General features: G+C 45.3%; 2 protein-coding genes across 2 annotated transcripts; one reads left to right on the plus strand and one right to left on the minus strand.

Moving 5' to 3' along the window:
* Nucleotides 1-119: 119 nt before the first annotated feature.
* On the minus strand, nt 120-3386 carry LOC102234733 (zinc finger protein 771-like). The gene is made up of 2 exons (XM_005813602.2): nt 2961-3386; nt 120-1941 (listed from the first exon to the last, which is right to left on the minus strand). Exons 1-2 carry the CDS (start codon nt 3151-3153, stop codon nt 998-1000), a joined length of 1137 nt encoding a protein of 378 aa, XP_005813659.1. The 5' UTR covers nt 3154-3386; the 3' UTR covers nt 120-997.
* Nucleotides 3387-5149: 1763 nt separating this feature from the next.
* Nucleotides 5150-13726, plus strand: LOC102232150 (proline-rich transmembrane protein 2-like). Its single transcript, XM_023348817.1, has 5 exons — nt 5150-5375; nt 7692-7954; nt 9278-9567; nt 9691-9823; nt 9919-13726. The coding sequence occupies exons 2-5, from the start codon at nt 7744-7746 to the stop codon at nt 9933-9935; spliced, it is 651 nt and encodes a 216-aa protein (XP_023204585.1). The 5' UTR covers nt 5150-5375; nt 7692-7743; the 3' UTR covers nt 9936-13726.
* Nucleotides 13727-16849: the final 3123 nt, after the last annotated feature.

The raw sequence follows: 16849 nt of genomic DNA on the forward strand, positions 1-16849 counted from the left end.
TTTTGGTTGATATTTGCGTTTAATCCATAAACATTGATCTGCAGGTTCAACCAACGATTCTCCATTTTCTGATATGCAGCAGAAAGTGTCATAGAAAACACATTTCAACACCACTTGTATCAGTTTTGTCAAGTTTGAAACATTTTATTGAATCTTTTTCTCATGAAACCAAAATCTGATGATCACATTTTCACCAAACTTCCAGTTTTTTCCCTGGGAAGTTTCAAGGTTCTTCCAGTCCAACCAGTCAGCGTGTAGACGGCATGTAATGGTTGTCGTGGGCGGTTGCTATGGTAACCCCAGGGCGCTGCAGACCTCCAGTGCTTTCCCTGACCGTCCTCACTGGATCCGGTCTGGACTCGGTTCAGTTTTAGAGCCGCTGGTTGTTTATTAAAGATCTGATTAAATGTGGCCTAATTAAAGGCCGGGTTTGTCTAACGTCGATGCTTCTGCTTTACTTCCAGGCTGTTGACAGTTTCCTTCTTCCAGAATCAGGCAGCGCTCCGGTCCAACTCTTCACATGTTGATCCAGGAGGAAGACGAGCAGAAAAGATTTTCAGCACAAACCAGCAGAGCTGATCTGGTTCCAGAGAAATCCAAACCCTGAAGTCAGGATTTCTGACAGAAACATGCAGGATTCCTCAGTGAGCCTTTAGGAGGTTCTGGTTCCTGCCGAGTCTCCGGCAGCGGGTCGGACTCCGCTGCTTCCCAGGGCTGAAGGATCCGTGGAAGATGTTGGATCTGTGGAAGCTGCTGTTGGTCTTGGATGAACATTTTCCATGTCCGACCTGGATCTGCCTCCTGACTCCTTCCTGGGTTCGCTCCGGTTGCATCGGAGATTCTGTGTGAACCGGTTCTGTCCAGTTAGAGTAACTAGATTGAAAACGTTCTTTCACACCTCATTTGTTCAATCTCAAACTCCCTGAACAGTGAAGACATTCGGTCCGCAGAAGGTTCTGGTTGACTCCACGCCCCGCCGCCTCCTCAGTCTGTCCGTTCAGGCGCTGGCTCCGTAGCACAGGTCCTTCCTGAGGTGCAGCTGCAGGCCGCTGGCGCTGGTGAAGGTCTTGGCGCAGCGTCCGCAGCGGTACGGTTTCTCCCCAGAGTGCGTGCGTTTGTGCTTCTTCATGGTGTCTCCGTCGCTGAAGGTGCGGCAGCAGAACGGGCAGCTGTACGGACGCTCGCCGGTGTGGATCCGCAGGTGTCGCCGCAGGTTTCCTCTCTGGCTGAAGCTCTTGGAGCAGAAGGTGCAGCGGTGCGGCCGCTCGCCCGTGTGCGTGCGCAGGTGGCGCCGCAGATCGGCCGACTGGGCGAAGGACTTGCAGCACCAGTCGCAGGCGTAGGTCTTCCTCTTCTGCTCCAGATGGAGGCGGAGCCCAGCGCTGTGACTGAACGCCTCGCCGCAGCGAGGGCAGCGGCGTACGAGCTCAGGGACGAGCGCTGTGACCGCGGCGTCTTCAGGCGGCCGGGTCTCCTGAGAGGACGGCCCGGTTCCGGAGGCGTTCTGCCGATCCGCCGGCAGCTGCTCTTCCTCAGACGTGTAGTCAAAGCCCGACTCAACGCGAGCGTTGGCAGACTCAGCTGGACTCTCTCTGCTCGCTTCTTCGGGTTCGGCTTTGACCCGTGCAGGGGGCGGGGCCTGTGGCTCCTCCCTCGGCGCCGGCCCGTCAGCGTGGATCCTGGGAGGATTCAGGGGCAGATGAGCCAGGAGAGGAGACGTCCTCCGGAACGCCTCCTGCAGCGGGTCGGGTTTCGGTTCTGCGGGTCGGAGCCGGGTCGGTGCCGATGGCGCTTCTTTCAGAACCGACAGAAGTTGGACTGAATCCGGAGGAGGTCTGGACTGGGTCAGGGTGGAGTCCGGCTCCTCTAGGAGGGCTCTGGGTTTCAGGTCACTAGGCTGCTGCTCTGCAGGTACGAAACCCAAACCGGCCTGGGTCGACCCTGAAACAGAAACAGAACCCGTTCACCTCAGCCCAGACAAGCCAACCAGTCACAACATTAAGACCAGGAATCTCAGGTTCCGAGTGGCTTCGGTCAGAAGAACCTGGGATTGTTGGAGCTAAAAACCACATCACTGATTGGGGCCCACAGCCCTGAGATGAACTTTAAGGAGATTGCTGCATAGCTATGGAGCCCTACTAGTCCGAGCAGTTCCAGGTTATCTTCACCTACAATTATCTGCAGGTGTTCCACCAGGAGGCGTCCTGGGACCCCTGCTGGTTCTCACTGCAGCAGCAGTCTGGGGGCTGTCCTAGAGATGGATGGCCCCAAAGTACAAAAAGTATCGTGACGTCACCGTTGTGCGACACAAACACAACGCAGCGCTGGATGACATGGAAGCTAGGCTGAACATTTCTGTTAAAATACTTTTTATTGGTCTGATGTTTTACTGTGAGCCAGAATCAACAAACTGACACCTGGAGTCACTCTGAGGGGAATTAATCAACAGTTTTACTTTTTGAAGTGATTTAGTTAAATGAACCTTTTGATGATGATATTATAATTTAATGAGCTGTATCTGTATGATTCTGCTCATATTACAGCACAGACTCAGGCTGAACGTCCGTTAAAGCTTTTCTAAAACTATCATTTTGTGTTTACATATCAACATAAATCTGTCCAGTGGGACTCATTTATTTCCAATATCAATTACACAATAACTCGGGGTGATTTCCACTGAGCTGGAAAGGACAGTCTGTTAGTTTCTAATGAAAGTCACCATCAGCTGATTCCCCATCAGGCTTCAGGGGAAAAGGAAGTAGCGATCAAAACCTGAAAAAGTCCCTTTTGTTTAAATATATCGACAGAAATTGTCCTTTAAGCTAAAGCCGAATATTAAACGCGGTTCTGGTCTGCACAGAACAGGTTTTATACATTTGATTCGGTCAATATTTAATGTTAAAATTGCCAGTAAGTTTTAAAACCAGAGATTTTCCGGCGGGGTTTGGAACGACCCTCACTCAGCCACTCGGTCTCGGCCTCCAGCAGCAGGATGTCCCGCAGCTGCCTCCGCAGGCTCTCGTTCTCCCGCCGGGTTCTGGCCGTCTCCTCCCGGTACTGGGCCACCGTGTCCTCCACCACGTCCAGAACCTCCTTCACCACGGCGGTGAGCCGCTCCGTCAGGTAGGCGCTGAGCAGCTGCAGTTTGGTCATTTTGATCCTGAAAACACCGACAGCTGAACCAGAACCGAATATTACCGACCAAACAGGAAGCAACTGGGCGAGCCTTCAAAATAAGACTCCGTCTAAGAGTCCAGCTTCGCTGAGAATCAATTTGTGTTCAGAACCGAGGAGAAGACCCAGAAAAGAGGAAACTGGTTCGGATGTTCAGGAACAACCCGGAACCGCAAAAGGTCAGCCCGCCATGAACTGGAGCTCCAGTGAGACGGCCCAGTGAAACCAGTTCACTGGTAAAGCTGCTGCTGCCATGATGGGGAGAAGCCCGGCATGGTGGTGGCAGCATGTTGCTGTGGGCTCTCACTCAGTGAACTTACTAATAAATTAGCTTTGGACCCAGTTGGGACGTCCGACTGGACGATGATCCAAACTGGTTTTGGGTCGGACCCAGCAGGTTCTGGACCTGACAGAACTTTTAACTCGAACCCATCCATTCTTCCAGTAGTATTATTAAAACCAAGTCCCATAGCAAAAATGTGCGTTGCTATGGTGACGTTGCTATGGCGATGACCTGCAGCTCTATCATAGAAATGTTTCCGGTTGTTTCTGGAGACAAATCAAAACCTTCAGCCTGATTTCTTCCTTCTCACTAACTTTGATTCCACCAAATTAAAACTGATGTTTTCATCACCAGAACTTTTCTATGAACCTCTAAATTAAAATAAATTCATTTAAACCTTCTTAAGTTTTTCCTGTAAATAAAATGGAGTTGTTTCCCAAAAAGTTGGCATATGAAAAATGGGTCTGATTCTGGTTCTGGTTCTGGTTCTGGTTCTGGGTCTGGGTCTGGTTCTGGGTCTGGTCCTGGTTCCGGGTCTGGTTCCGGGTCTGGTTCTGTGATAATCCAGAGATAATTCAGTTTAACGGTTTCCAGCTCTGCTCTCAATCTCAGGTCACACCAGTAAAACCAGCATTAGCTTCTTCTTCAACTGGTTTCTCCTCGTTGTTAAGATTCAACAGAAGCTGGAATAAATCTCTCATGTTGGGTCCAAATGTCTCTCATTTGACAGTTGGTGCCGGTAAAATGGGTTCGTTAAATGTGTCAGGATAAACTAAATTATTCTAGAAATAGTGGATAAAACATGAAAAATGTGTTTTCTGTTTTCAGTTCCGCCAGTGGCCGCTGGGTGGCGGTGAACTCACTAAAACTGCAGACAAACCACGATCAACACTTCCTGTAGAATACCAAAATAAGAGCCCAGGCTGATCAGAGCTCAGAGAGTCAAACTGCTTCATGGTACCGTTAGAACCTCAACCAGTCCCGGTTCGGTCTCGGTTCTCCAGGCATTTAATGGATCCTGATAAACTGTGTGAAGTTGGGTCTGGGTTCTGGGAGTCCAGACTGACCTGGAGGTTCCAGATGGAGAAAAACATATTGGGCCGCTAGAACTTCATTGCCTGGTTATTTGTTCGGAAGTCTGTGGTTCTGCTGGGTTTGGTTTGAACTGGTTTGGTCCGGTCCGGTCCGGTCCAACACTGGTCTCCAGTGCGTTTCCCTGGGACCTTGAGTCGAGTCGACAGAGGGAATAAAATAATTAGTGGCTTTGAAAAGTTAAAACAACAATCTGAAAAGTGTGGTGTGCTTTATTGGGTCAGAACTCTGGAGAACCTCCTGTCACTGACGGGAGGGATGGATGGATGGAGAACATCAGCTTTGACTAGGCCATTCTGTTGACCTAAACCGACGCATAACCTCCACCAGTTTCAGGTTGGACACAAACTGGACTCGGAGACATGGAGGACATGAGGGACAGTGGACAGGCTGAAGAAGACTCTGATGAAGAACAGGGACCTCACAGGCTTTTATTTTGAAAGGTCCTTCCATCATGTATTTGTGTAAACTTGATATTCAGAGAATGAAAGAAAGCAGCTACTGTACACACATGCGCGCGCGCGCGCGCGCGCACACACACACACACACACACACACACACACACACACACACACACACACACACACACACACACACACACTCCCCCTGCAGTGTTGGAGCTGCTGCAGATTCTCTGCATCGTCAGAAACCCGAGAGGAGCTCAGATCCTCCGTCCTGCTGCTTTTCTCCACATTTACTTCAGTTTCCAGACCCGCTGCTGGAGCCGAATCTGTCGGAACCACCCGAACCCTCTGGACCCCCTGCAGAGACACAATGAGCCTCACCCTGCTGCTGGCTGTGGAGTGAACCAGGTGAGCTTCCAGAGGTGAGAGAACCTGCTGTTGGTCCCGGTCCCGGTTCTGCTGGTTCTGGGTGGGCGTGTCACGCCTTTGTCTCAGCCTGCGGCTCTCGGCGGCTGAACGCCTGGAAGGTTCTGACTCTTTTATGAAATATTGGCCCGGAGCTCAGCTGCTCTCCGCTGGTTCCGTTCAGGTCGAACTGGACCTCAGCTGCTCGGTTCTGGACGGGTTCTAGAACGTGCTGTAAGCGGCCGGCGGTCTGGCGCCGGTCCAGTTGGTCCTGCTGGAACCAATAGATCCATCCGCCGATAAATGTATTCAGACTCTTTATGTTTGTTTTGAAATGGCGCCTTATTATATTTATAATATAATATTTACAATATTTGATTCATCCTGTTGAAACAACAAAATCAATTTTGATTCAATAAAAAATATATTTGATTTACTTTCAAATTTGAATTAAATATTTGAGAATATAAAATTTAACTGACGATTGTTCCTGCTGAAAAATGATTTAAAGAATTTCATCAACACCAACAGGATTCAGGTGGAACCAGCTGGAACTGGGTTCTGAGTTTAGGGCGGCGGCCCAGGGCGCCACCTTCTGGGGGGCGCCCACAGTTTCTCTTTTCTTTTTTTATGAATTTTTCATAAAAACTCCAGGAAGTTATGCTAACTTATTGCTAGCATCTCCCTGCTGATGGTCGGCAGAGGGCGGGTCCGACTCAAACCACAACTATTCACAGCCGGAACCAGTCCAGTTCTAACTCCCAACTGGACCACAGTGGTAACCTTTGACCCCTGCTGATTGATCCGAACCAAACAGAACCGGTTCTGGTCCACTTCTCTGCTTGTCCAGACACCAGAGGTCAGAGGTCAGTTCTGTTAGTCTCCCCTGGTTCTGATAAGTCCAGTACTTTAATCCTCGGTACGAAGCTGAACAGAACCAGCAGGTTAATTGCTGTGGGAGTCATTGGTTCCGGTACCAACCGGGCCATCAGCGGGCCGCTGGTCTTTCTGAACCACTGAGTGTCAGGATGGAAAATTCTCAAATCATTAAAGGTTCATAAAAATGAAATCCTCACATTTACTTCAGTTTCACTGCAGCTCCTGCTCCAGCTGCAGCTGCAGCAGCAGCAGCAGCAGCAGCTGCAGCACTGGGTGAAGTTTCATATGCAGGCATAAGAAGTTCAAAGACCAAAACGTGAAAGTTGATCTTTATGTTTGGCAGGAAATAGCAAAATTCAAACTTTTCATTGTTTTCCTGCTGCCAGCGTCTGCTGGTCCGATACCAGTACCTGCTGGTCCGATACCAGTACCTGCTGGTCCGATACCAGTACCTGCTGGTCCGATACCAGTACCTATACTTATGGACAGTGAACCTCCAGTTCTTCCTGTCTTACTTAGAAAAACAAATAACAAGAATAATGAAACAAAAAATAAATAAAATGAACAATTATTAACCTACAAATAAACTCTAAATAATAAAACAAAATAAAGTAAACTAAGAAAAACTAACAAGATTCAAATTGATAAAGAAATAAAGAAATAAGAATAAATGGCTCCAACAAGAGACTGTGGCAGAGTTTAGTTCTGCAGCCTCATTTATTCATGGCCGAGCGGCGGCGTTGTGACATCACGGCGTTGTGACATCACGGCGTTGTGACATCACGGCGTTGTGACATCACGGCGTTGCTGCGTTGCTGGGTCTTCAGTAACCAGAGGAGGAAACAAGCTGAAATGTTTTCCAGTGAGGTCAGACTCGTGTTCCCCATTCTGACTGGTTTGTGTTTACTGGGATCACTGGTGTGGAAGTCGCAGCGTTCTGCTGCATCAGGACCGGATGTGTTTCCTGTCAAAGCAGCAACTGCTCAGAAACGCTAAGACTGCCCCCTAGTGGTCACATAATTGCCATCTGATTTAATCCGGGAGTAAATTCTGGGTAAATTTCAGATTAAAGGAACGAACTGCGTCTGACTCAGAGATTGATGTTATTTCTGGTGAACCTGTTCGACTCAGCAGAGATCAACCGAACGGCACCGGCCCGGTGAGCCGCTGATGTCAGGATATTTTTCTCATCATCCTGTTTTGCTGTAATTTGCTTCTGCTTCCATTTTTCAGTCTATAATTACTGTTGTTGCTATGAAACATAATTTCTGCTTTTTCTACAGATGGCAGCACCGACTAAAAGTAAATAAATCTGTTTCACTCATTTCCTGTTTTCTGTTCAGCCTGGTGCTGATGGAGGTTCTGTGTCCATAAAATCATCAGTTCTGTACCGAAGCTTTACATTAGTGAGTTTTCCAGGCCTGACCACTGACTCCTTCTTCAATCCTTTCCAGAACGATTCCTGCCTTCAGCTCCTCCTCACCAAACCGCTGCGTGACCAGTCCGATGGACACCAGTCCCAGTGGCGCCCCAGAAACCTGCATGGCGGCCCGGCAGGAGCCAGAGGAGCCAACGAGCTCACAGCCAGACGGAGCGGCCGCCGCCTCTCAGCCGGCCGCCAAAGAGAAGCAAACATCAGACGCTCCAGAGGGCCGACCAATAGAAAGAGAGAAATCAGTCGACCACCTGACAGTAATCAGTGAGATCACAGAGACCAGTAAGTTCATTTCTCATCAGAAGCTGCTGGTAAAAATAAAACGTCAGACTGAGACGCTTTGCTGAGTTTATCAGTCAGACGTTTGAGGGATGAGACTGGCAGCTAACTGGCTAATCACTTAAAGGCCACACAGGTCAACTCTTGCTGTTCAAAGCTATGCTATGAAACTATGACAATGAAAAATGGAAACAGTTTTTCAGATTTGTTTGAATCTATAGCATATGAGCTTGGTCTAGATATATTTGGGGGCTTGTCCGGGAGTTTTACAACTTTTAGGCGCTTATATATTTTTTGAGTTAGTGAAAATCAGAGGCGTTGACACTACACCATTTGTTCTGTAAGGTGCCTTTAGACAATGTTTCTTGTCAAATAAAAAAATGACACTTTACCTCCGAGTTCTAAATCTTTTCCAAGTAGGAATGAGTCCAGCTAACAGGACGAGACAAAAACAATCGTGGGAAAACGAGGGGTCACATTTTGTTATTTTCACAGACTAAAGATTATGCAGGTTTAGTCCAGACACTACTACAGTTTTTAACTAAAGATGTCCTAATAATATATTTAAAAACTAGTCTAATTTAGCCCTGATCAAATGCTAGCTTTAGCATCGCTAGCACCTAAGGGATAGCCATCCCTTTCTCTCATTGCTGATTCTTTTAACATAAAATGTTGTCAGATAAATGAGTTTAAAGTGCAACCCGAGGAGACATCTTGGTCCTACAGTCAACACAGAAAGATAAATTCTCTGTTTCCTTTCTTATTTCAAAATAAGAATCTCAAGCATGTTTACGACATGCTGATGAAACCGAGAAGTTGCATTTTTCACTTTTACTGCCATAAAAATACGTTTCTTTACTTTGTTTCCTTTTAGCAGATGTAAATAAACATTCATGTTGCCATGGAAATGATCATTGCGTATGAAAGTTACGGCATTATTCTGATTCTCACCTCTCCATTCGGTCCTGTTATAACAAATAATGAAGAACAATAATCATCTGAGCTTGTTACTATCAGACCAGTAGTCATGAATATCACCGCTGTTATTGGTCACCCAATATGTTTGTTTACATTAGCATCAGCAAAACGATCTGTTAAAATAATAAAGACACTTTTAAAGAGTCTTTCTCTGCAAAACAACTACAAAACGCTCAAGTCTTCCCAAACAGTCGCCAGCAACACGTACCAGCCTCAATCTTTACACAAAGTATTGGCAGAGGTTGAAGTGGTGACTGAAAGCCTCTCAGGCTTGTTGTTCTGTGTATTAAGGATTTGTTCACCTGATCCGAGTCTCTGAGAGTTCTGCGCTGGTCTGTTGTCCTCCAGGTAACGGCGTTGCTCCTGTCATGGCTGAAACGTCTCCCACAGTGTCCTCTGTGTCGCCCAAGTTTCACACTAAGCCAGGCAGCCACATTAATGGCCGGCCTCGCTTGGGCAGCCGGTCCGGCTCGTTGGCGACGGGCTCACCGAGGCCCTCGCTCACCCGCCAGCCCAGTGCCATCACAGAGGTCACTGGGGACGGATCGAAACCCAGGGACTACCTGATCCTGGCCATCCTGTCCTGCTTCTGCCCCTTGGTGCCCATCAACATCGTAGCCCTCACTTTCTCCGTGATGGTAAGACGTTTCCCAAAGGAAGGGCTGATGAATCCCAGGATTCATGGAAGAACAGCCAAACATGCTTTGCAGACAGTTGGTCATATTGGTTCTTCTGTGAACTTGGTTCATGTTTTCCTTCAGTCTCGGAACAGTCTGCAGCAGGGCAACGTGGACGGAGCCCGCCGTTTGGGTCGCAACGCCTTGGTGCTGTCCGTCGTCTCCATTTTAGGGGGAATTGCTATCATCGCTGCAGCCATCGCCTTCAACTGGGGACGTAAGTATGGAACCTCACCTTCCCACAGTCCGCCTCCTTTCTACCCAAACTCCATCTGGAAGCATCAGTGTCAGCTCTTCTATTCGTTTTTGCAGGGATTTTGAAATTCTGATGGCATCTTCAGAACCAGATCCAGACCAACATGGCGCTGTCTGGTCTCTGAAGCACTATCGTTCCCATCCACCTTCACCAGATGGAAAAACTATCGTACTTCTGTTCCAGCTTGTGGTTTTATTTCTGCACGACGATGAGCATGACCTGCCTGACGCTCTACCTCCAACACAACCAGCCAACTCTGTCCCAACGCTGACCAACGGATCCCTCTGCAGTTCTAGCTTCATTCCCGATCCGACACTCTTCTCTCCCACCATCCTGGAATCAGACGTTTGTCTCTGTGGAAGAGGGATTATTGGTGTTGAAGCAAACTGCTGGATCTCATGTTCTGATGCCAAAATGGTCTCAGCTGTTGTAAAACTGGGAGATGCTGCTGCTATGAAACTTTGAACTGAGGATGGATCAAGACTTTTACTGTGAAGGCGGGAAAGAAACGGACAACAAGGTCATGGGTAGCAAACTTTTCCACCTTCCTCTGACCCAAACGTCAGGTTTCCTTCAGCCACGGCGTCCAGAACCGACTCGTGATTCAGTTCTGGACTTCCATCAGGCAGAGTTGGATTATCAGAGTCCATCTTAAATGAGAAGCACCTCTAAGTTACATCCAGTCGTGAGTCAGAGGAAATCAAAACTTCCCCATGAAATCAGCTGAATTTAAGACGTCAACAAGCTGCTGGTCAATGACCTTCAGAGGTCCTAACCTCTCCCTGCTGGACTCCGCCTTCAGGAGGAAAACCTTCCCACTTCAGTAAACGTCATGAAGTTAGGATGAAGTATGTGGATCCTTCAGCGATGAGAGGAGCTCAGCTGCTCCAGGCGGTTCCTCTGACCCGGACAGGGCGGCCAACGTCAGTCCTCCGGGGCCGGCGCCCTGCACCTGTAAGCTCTTCCCCTGGTCCAACACATCTGGATGGTTCATCAGCAGAACCTCTGCAGAACTTTGTCATGCCAGGATGTCGAACCAGGGACAGAACTAAAACATGCAGGAAACCGGACCAGGAGGACCGGCTCTGCTGTGGAGAGACTGGATTCACCGTCTGGGGTCTCCTTGGATCCTGGAGAAAATCCTGGAGCGGCTAGCCCTGCTCTTTATAGATGAGAGGAAGAGGAAGGTTCTTCATCAGTAATCAGAAAAGTTCAGCTGGATTGAAGCTGGAAAGCTTGATTAAATCCTGCGAAAGCAGCAGATGTCAGATGGTGAAGCTGAGAAAACCCGAGAAGGCCTGGTTTCCTGACGTTTGCACGTCGGCCCTGAGGTTCACTCCAGTCTGACTGGTGAAGGTCGACCTGTGAAACCGATCCCGGGTCAGCCCCTCAGCCATTCTTAACGACCCTGTCTGACCGCAGCGTCTCCGCTTACTGGACCTGAACCGATGACTCGGATCACATTGTTCCCAGTCATTCCTGGGATTTCAGGTTACGATAACTCGGCATCTCCGGCTCTCTGGGTTTATGATGGAGGTCAGCGTGGATGGGATTTTCCTCCTGAGGGAAGCAGGAAACGGTGTCTGCTCCCAGAGTTGAGCTTCATCTCATCTCAGAAACGCTGAGCTGTTTCCTCTTCCTGCAGGAAACGTGAAGCTAACTGGACCAGAACCCGGCCTGTCGTCCAGTAAACCTGCTGCTCAGTCCAAACTCTTCCTTTATGCTTTACATCTACATTTGCATCACAATTTAGTAAAAACATTCAATAAAATTTTAAGTTTCTCGTTAATCAGCTCCAACTCCCCAATAAAAAGTTGAACGTTTATCCTCCAGTTCAGGTGGAAAATGAACCATTTCCAACTCTAGTTCCACTTTATGAGGATTTTTAATTCAAATCATTTCTATAAAAACGGGTCATTTAGAGTCTTGGAGTTTCTGGACCTGAAACAGGAAGTTCATATCGGTGGTGGGAACACTATGCTAATGTGCTAAGCAGAGCTAATTCTTTGTTTAGCACGTTAGCATTTCTCTAAATTTGAACACACTGACACGCTTTAGCTGCGCTAACGTTTATGATTAGTGCTTTAGGATTAGCGCTACAAACATTTTAGCCATCGTTGCCGAAGAGAAGGGATCTGACAGGAACGGTGGCTGAACTCTGGAGTCTCACTGACGTTTGGGTCCATCTTCAGTTTTTCTCCCACCCTGGTTGGACGGGTAGCTGTTAGCGGTTGTTCTGAAAGGTTCTGATGATGCTGCAGCCCTGCAGGGCTTCTGGTGCCAAACAAAAACCTGTTCATTTAATAATCCTGCATGATCACTACTGTGACTGGATTCATGTTATTCACTCTAAATTATTCTTGCACACCAACGTTGCCACGTTGCTAATGGACTCAAGCCAGATGAACAGAACCAGAATCTCGTATCACCTGTGCATGTTTACACTTATTACTGAATGTTTTTACCTTCAACTGTCCTTCACTCAGCACAGAGAAACTCACCAGGTGTTCTGGTCCTCGGTGGGTTCAGGTGTTGGCAGCTGGTTGGTCTCAGGTTGTTCTGGTTTCGTTGCTCCTTCCCAGCTTCTTGCTTTGTGCAACAGGAACCTGCAGGTTTGGTCCGTTAGAACCAAATGAAAGGTTTCTACTTTCCCCGAGTTTCCTCTCTCTATGGCCACCACAGTGATCTGAGTGGAACGCCACCGGTACCACCGGTACCACCCGTTCCACACCGCTGAGTGGAAACCAGGTGTCAGCAAGGAGCTCAGGAGGCCGACGGGTCCGTTACTGTTTGGGTGGAACAGTAGGAAACAAAGTGGTGAAGGAACAAAGTAACCTGGACCAGAACCTTCTGCTGGTTCGATGTGAAGATGATCAGAACCATTGTGTCACATTTGGACGTCTCCAGTCACCTTGTTCACGGCTCGGCTCGACCCGCTTCGCTCCGGTTCTGATTGTAGCATGCCTCTTTACTAACCACATTATGCAAGTGAAACGTAGAATGTCAGCTTTGGGTTCTGGGTTCTGTTTCGGTTTCTCAGTTTGGAACCTGTTCTCTTTGCTACTTGTGTGCTAATATTATGCTAATATTGTGCTAACATTATGCTAATATTATGCTAACATTGTGACTGTAACATGAACACCACCCATCTGCTGGCACAAGACGTGTAAATAGAGAAACTTTTTATTTGGACAGAAAAGTTTCTTTCATCAGATGTTTTTATTTCTGGGGAATGAAAAGTCCAGAAGAAGCTTTTAGGAACCAAGAATCGGGTTTCTCTGTAACTTTTTAACTAGCCTGCCGTCTGCCAGTTATCATTTGGTAGGGTCTCAAAACAGTTTGGCCTTGAACTAGGCCATTACTAATTAACTTTGGCTCTAAGTGTTGGTGCTAATTGGCCCCGGTTCTGATTGGTTGGTAACTTGCCCAGAGTCTAATTGGTCAGAGTGTTTTGGATCTGCAGTCAGTTCTGGTTCTGAAACCTGATGGACTAAAATCACAACAAACTAATCCAGTGGAAAAATGTCGGTGGGTCGATGTGAAGACCAGGCTGAGCTCAGTCCAACTAAAAGTTCTGTTTTGTTACTGAACTAAAGCTCCGGACTTTTCATTTCTGTCGACTGATGCTGAATCGATCCTGTTTGTTTTAGTTGAATCTGTATTTTAATATTTCTATCCTTTTTGTATTTAATCTCCTGTTTCCTGTTCAGTAGCGAAAGCTTTCGGTTCCAGCATGAAGCTTCACCGCCGACGCTCTGAGTCTCTGCATGCCTTAAACTGACGGATGAATGAGTGAATGATGCTGATGTTTTCACTCTGATGACGTCTGAGGAGAATAAATCCTTCAGCCTCGTTCATCAGAAACAGAATCATTTATTGATGTCTTTTCTATCAGCTCAGATTAAATAACATGAAACAGAAACAAGAAGCTGCTTGACCTCAATCTGATTGGATGTTGGTGCTTTCAACCGTCCAATCAGAGGACAGCTGGTCACCACATGGGAACTAAAGGACCAGAGAAATCATTTGTTTCTGAAAATGAACCTGTTGATATAAAATTCATACCAGACATTGATAACAAACTGGGAGGAATGTGGGAAGGAGGCGGAGCTTAAGGCTGACTCCAGTCTGTCTGCCTAGTCAAAGTCCGGTTCGGTTGGTGAGGTGTGAATGGTAAGCTAACCCTGGTCCTCCAAACCTCCGTCTGGGTTCGGTTTGAACGTAAACGTCCAGCGGACCGGAGACTCCAAACACAGGAAGTGGACTACACCGCAGGGCATTCTGGGTAAATACAGCCAAAGCTAACGTGCTAGCCTAGCGCTAGCAGGAGAAACGACTCGTGGTGTTCAACCAACACAACCATCAAACTATAAAGATTATTCTTTACAACATAAACGTACAGAAGAGTTTAAAATCAGCTTCCTGATCAAAACCTCTGCTTAGAGTTTTTGTTCCAAACTATTTTCTCCAAACGTTGGAAATTCTCCAGTTTTCACCAAATGAACCGAGTCAGCAAAGAACCTCAGGGTCCGAACGGAGATCAGGTTCAGCGACTCGTTTGTTTTAGTCTCAGATGGAACATCGAGAGACACAGGAGGACATCAGGCCTCGCATCTTGTTTCTGGGGCAGAGAGCCTGTTGTCATGGCAACCGTTGGCAAGGGAGGAAGAGGAGGAGGAAGGAGTCGGGGAGGGAGGGGTCACAGGGAGGAGCGGGGCCTCCGTCCTGATAACGGAGCCAGAAACATGATGAACACATGAATAATTTAGAGGAAGAGGAGGAAGAGGAAGAAGACCGGCAGATTCTGGCCCGGTCCAAAGCCTTTTTTTTAAAATATATAAGAATAACAATAACAAAACCAATTAGATGCAAGGCTAGAACAAAGTATTAAAATAATGGAAAAAAAAGAAAAATTAGATAAAATAATAATAATAAAATAATTTGATCAGAGGGGACTACTAACTGAAATTCTTCCATTAACTCAAACATTTTAATTGCGTCTAAATTCTGCATCTTTCTCAGACATTTTAAAAAAAGGAAAGATCATTTTTTACAGCAGAGAATGACAGGCAGCATTTTGCATAGCGATATTTATGGATATAATATTTGGTTATAATCATTAGAACATTGACTAAAAATTAAAATATTTTTTCTTTGATAGATAAACCGAATTTAATGTTTTGTAAGGAAATAAAATCCACATTTATTGTTTTAGAAGACAGAAAGTTTCGAAGTTGATCCCAAAAGTTTAATATTTCTTTACATTCATAAAACAAATGTTTAGTTGTTTCCAACTGAGTTTTACAAAAACCACAATTCTCAACATTAAACTTAAATCTCTCTCTTCAGAACTCATTTGAAGGATAAATGTTATTTATTATTTTAAAATGTAATTCTTTATATTTAGGAGGAATTGGGAATTTCAAATAATTTGTCCTAATTTTGACTATCATAGATTAATTTAAATTTTGTAAGAGAACTGTTCTTTTTGTTCTTCCTGGGTACATAATATTTATAGATACTGATTCAAAAACCTGTTATTGCATTTATTATATCTAATGTCCACAAGCTCAATTTGAATCTTATGGAGTCTTGGAATAAAGAAATTAGGTAAATAGTTTTTGACTGACTGAATGAGGACATTAGTGAAACTATATAAAACTTTTTAATAAATTGTTAGTGAACAATCAGCTCCATGTTTCCTGTTAAATTTCTCCAAACTTAGAATATCACCATTTCCACCCAGTAAATGAATAATTGACCAGATTTGTTTATTCCACCAATCTTCTAGAAACATAGATCTTCTACACATAGAATGGCTCTGTTGTTCCACAGTGGAACATTATGAGGCTGAAGTTATTTAAACATAAACTTCCTCTGTAACAAAACCTGTTGGTGGAAATTAGAGAGTTGTAGGAAGTTTAGATAATTCAAAATCACATTTCAATAACAACTCAATAGCTCCAACGTTTTGAAATACAAACGACGGTTTAACAAACCAAATAAAATCACCGTTTTTTAAAAAGGACTGAAGCCATCTAATTTTTAAAGTACCATTCATAATTTAAAAATCGATTGCCTTGATACCACCTTCCTCAAATGTTTTAGCAAATCACTTTTTCTGATGTAATGGTGCTTGTTTTTCAAAATAAAATTAAAATTTCATCTGTTTTATGATATTTGGAGGGACGGCTAAGGAATATGCAGGAAACGTCAGCCTGGATAAGGATTCAGTTTTTGTTCATAAAGTTCTACCAAACAACATCAAGTCTCTTTGAAGCCAAATATTTAAAGTTTTTTCACATTTATCAATGTTGTCTTGTAAATTTTTTCTAACACTGGTAGCTCTATACTTAGTAATCCACATGCCTAAGTATTTAACTTCATTTTTAACTGGAATATTGAAAATTGAAGAATCAGAACAGTTATGGATACTCATAATTTCACATTTATTTACATTTAGCTGCAGCCCTGAGGCTGAGAGAACAACTTTATTTAGAGCAGGAGGAATTTGTTCTTTGTGTTTTAGGAAGAGGGTTGTATCATCTGCCAATTGGCTAATGATTATTTTCTGGTTATTTATTTCCAGACCTTCAATATTAGAGTTTTTAATTGTTATTGCAAGTAGTTCTGTGACTAAAATAAATAAGAGATTTATATGCTGTATGTTTGTCCTGAACTTGATCTTTCTTAGCTCCACTTTATACCAAACTAACTGTTAGCTGCATAAAACAGATGGTTTTATGGGTAAAAATCATGTCTCTATTAGTCAAATAGATTGATAAATTGATTATTAAAACGTTTTAATGTGTTTTTTTGTCATTTTGGAAATATGGCAAAGTTCACAGAGCGAGCTGTCTGTCGCAAAAATACAGAATAAATCAGTTTTCAAAAGTAAAGTATGGAAATAATTTTGGTTTCACTGAACATGAGGATATATTGAATTTTCTGTATTCAACAAGTCACAACAGAATAAATATCTCCAAC

The sequence above is a fragment of the Xiphophorus maculatus genome, chromosome 16 (assembly GCF_002775205.1).
Source record: "Xiphophorus maculatus strain JP 163 A chromosome 16, X_maculatus-5.0-male, whole genome shotgun sequence".
Taxonomy (NCBI): domain Eukaryota; kingdom Metazoa; phylum Chordata; class Actinopteri; order Cyprinodontiformes; family Poeciliidae; genus Xiphophorus; species Xiphophorus maculatus.

What these genes read in the sequence shown, in the direction of transcription:
- LOC102234733 (XM_005813602.2), bottom strand. Translation starts at nt 3,153, where the DNA reads ATGACCAAACTGCAGCTGCTCAGCGCCTACCTGACGGAGCGGCTCACC. An exon ending in GGCCGAGACCGAGTGGCTGA is followed by an intron (nt 1,942 to 2,960) that starts GTGAGGGTCGTT and finishes TTTCTGTTTCAG; the next exon opens with GGTCGACCCAGGCCGGTTTG.
- LOC102232150 (XM_023348817.1), top strand. Translation starts at nt 7,744, where the DNA reads ATGGACACCAGTCCCAGTGGCGCCCCAGAAACCTGCATGGCGGCCCGG. An exon ending in CAGTGAGATCACAGAGACCA is followed by an intron (nt 7,955 to 9,277) that starts GTAAGTTCATTT and finishes GTTGTCCTCCAG; the next exon opens with GTAACGGCGTTGCTCCTGTC. An exon ending in CCCTCACTTTCTCCGTGATG is followed by an intron (nt 9,568 to 9,690) that starts GTAAGACGTTTC and finishes GTTTTCCTTCAG; the next exon opens with TCTCGGAACAGTCTGCAGCA.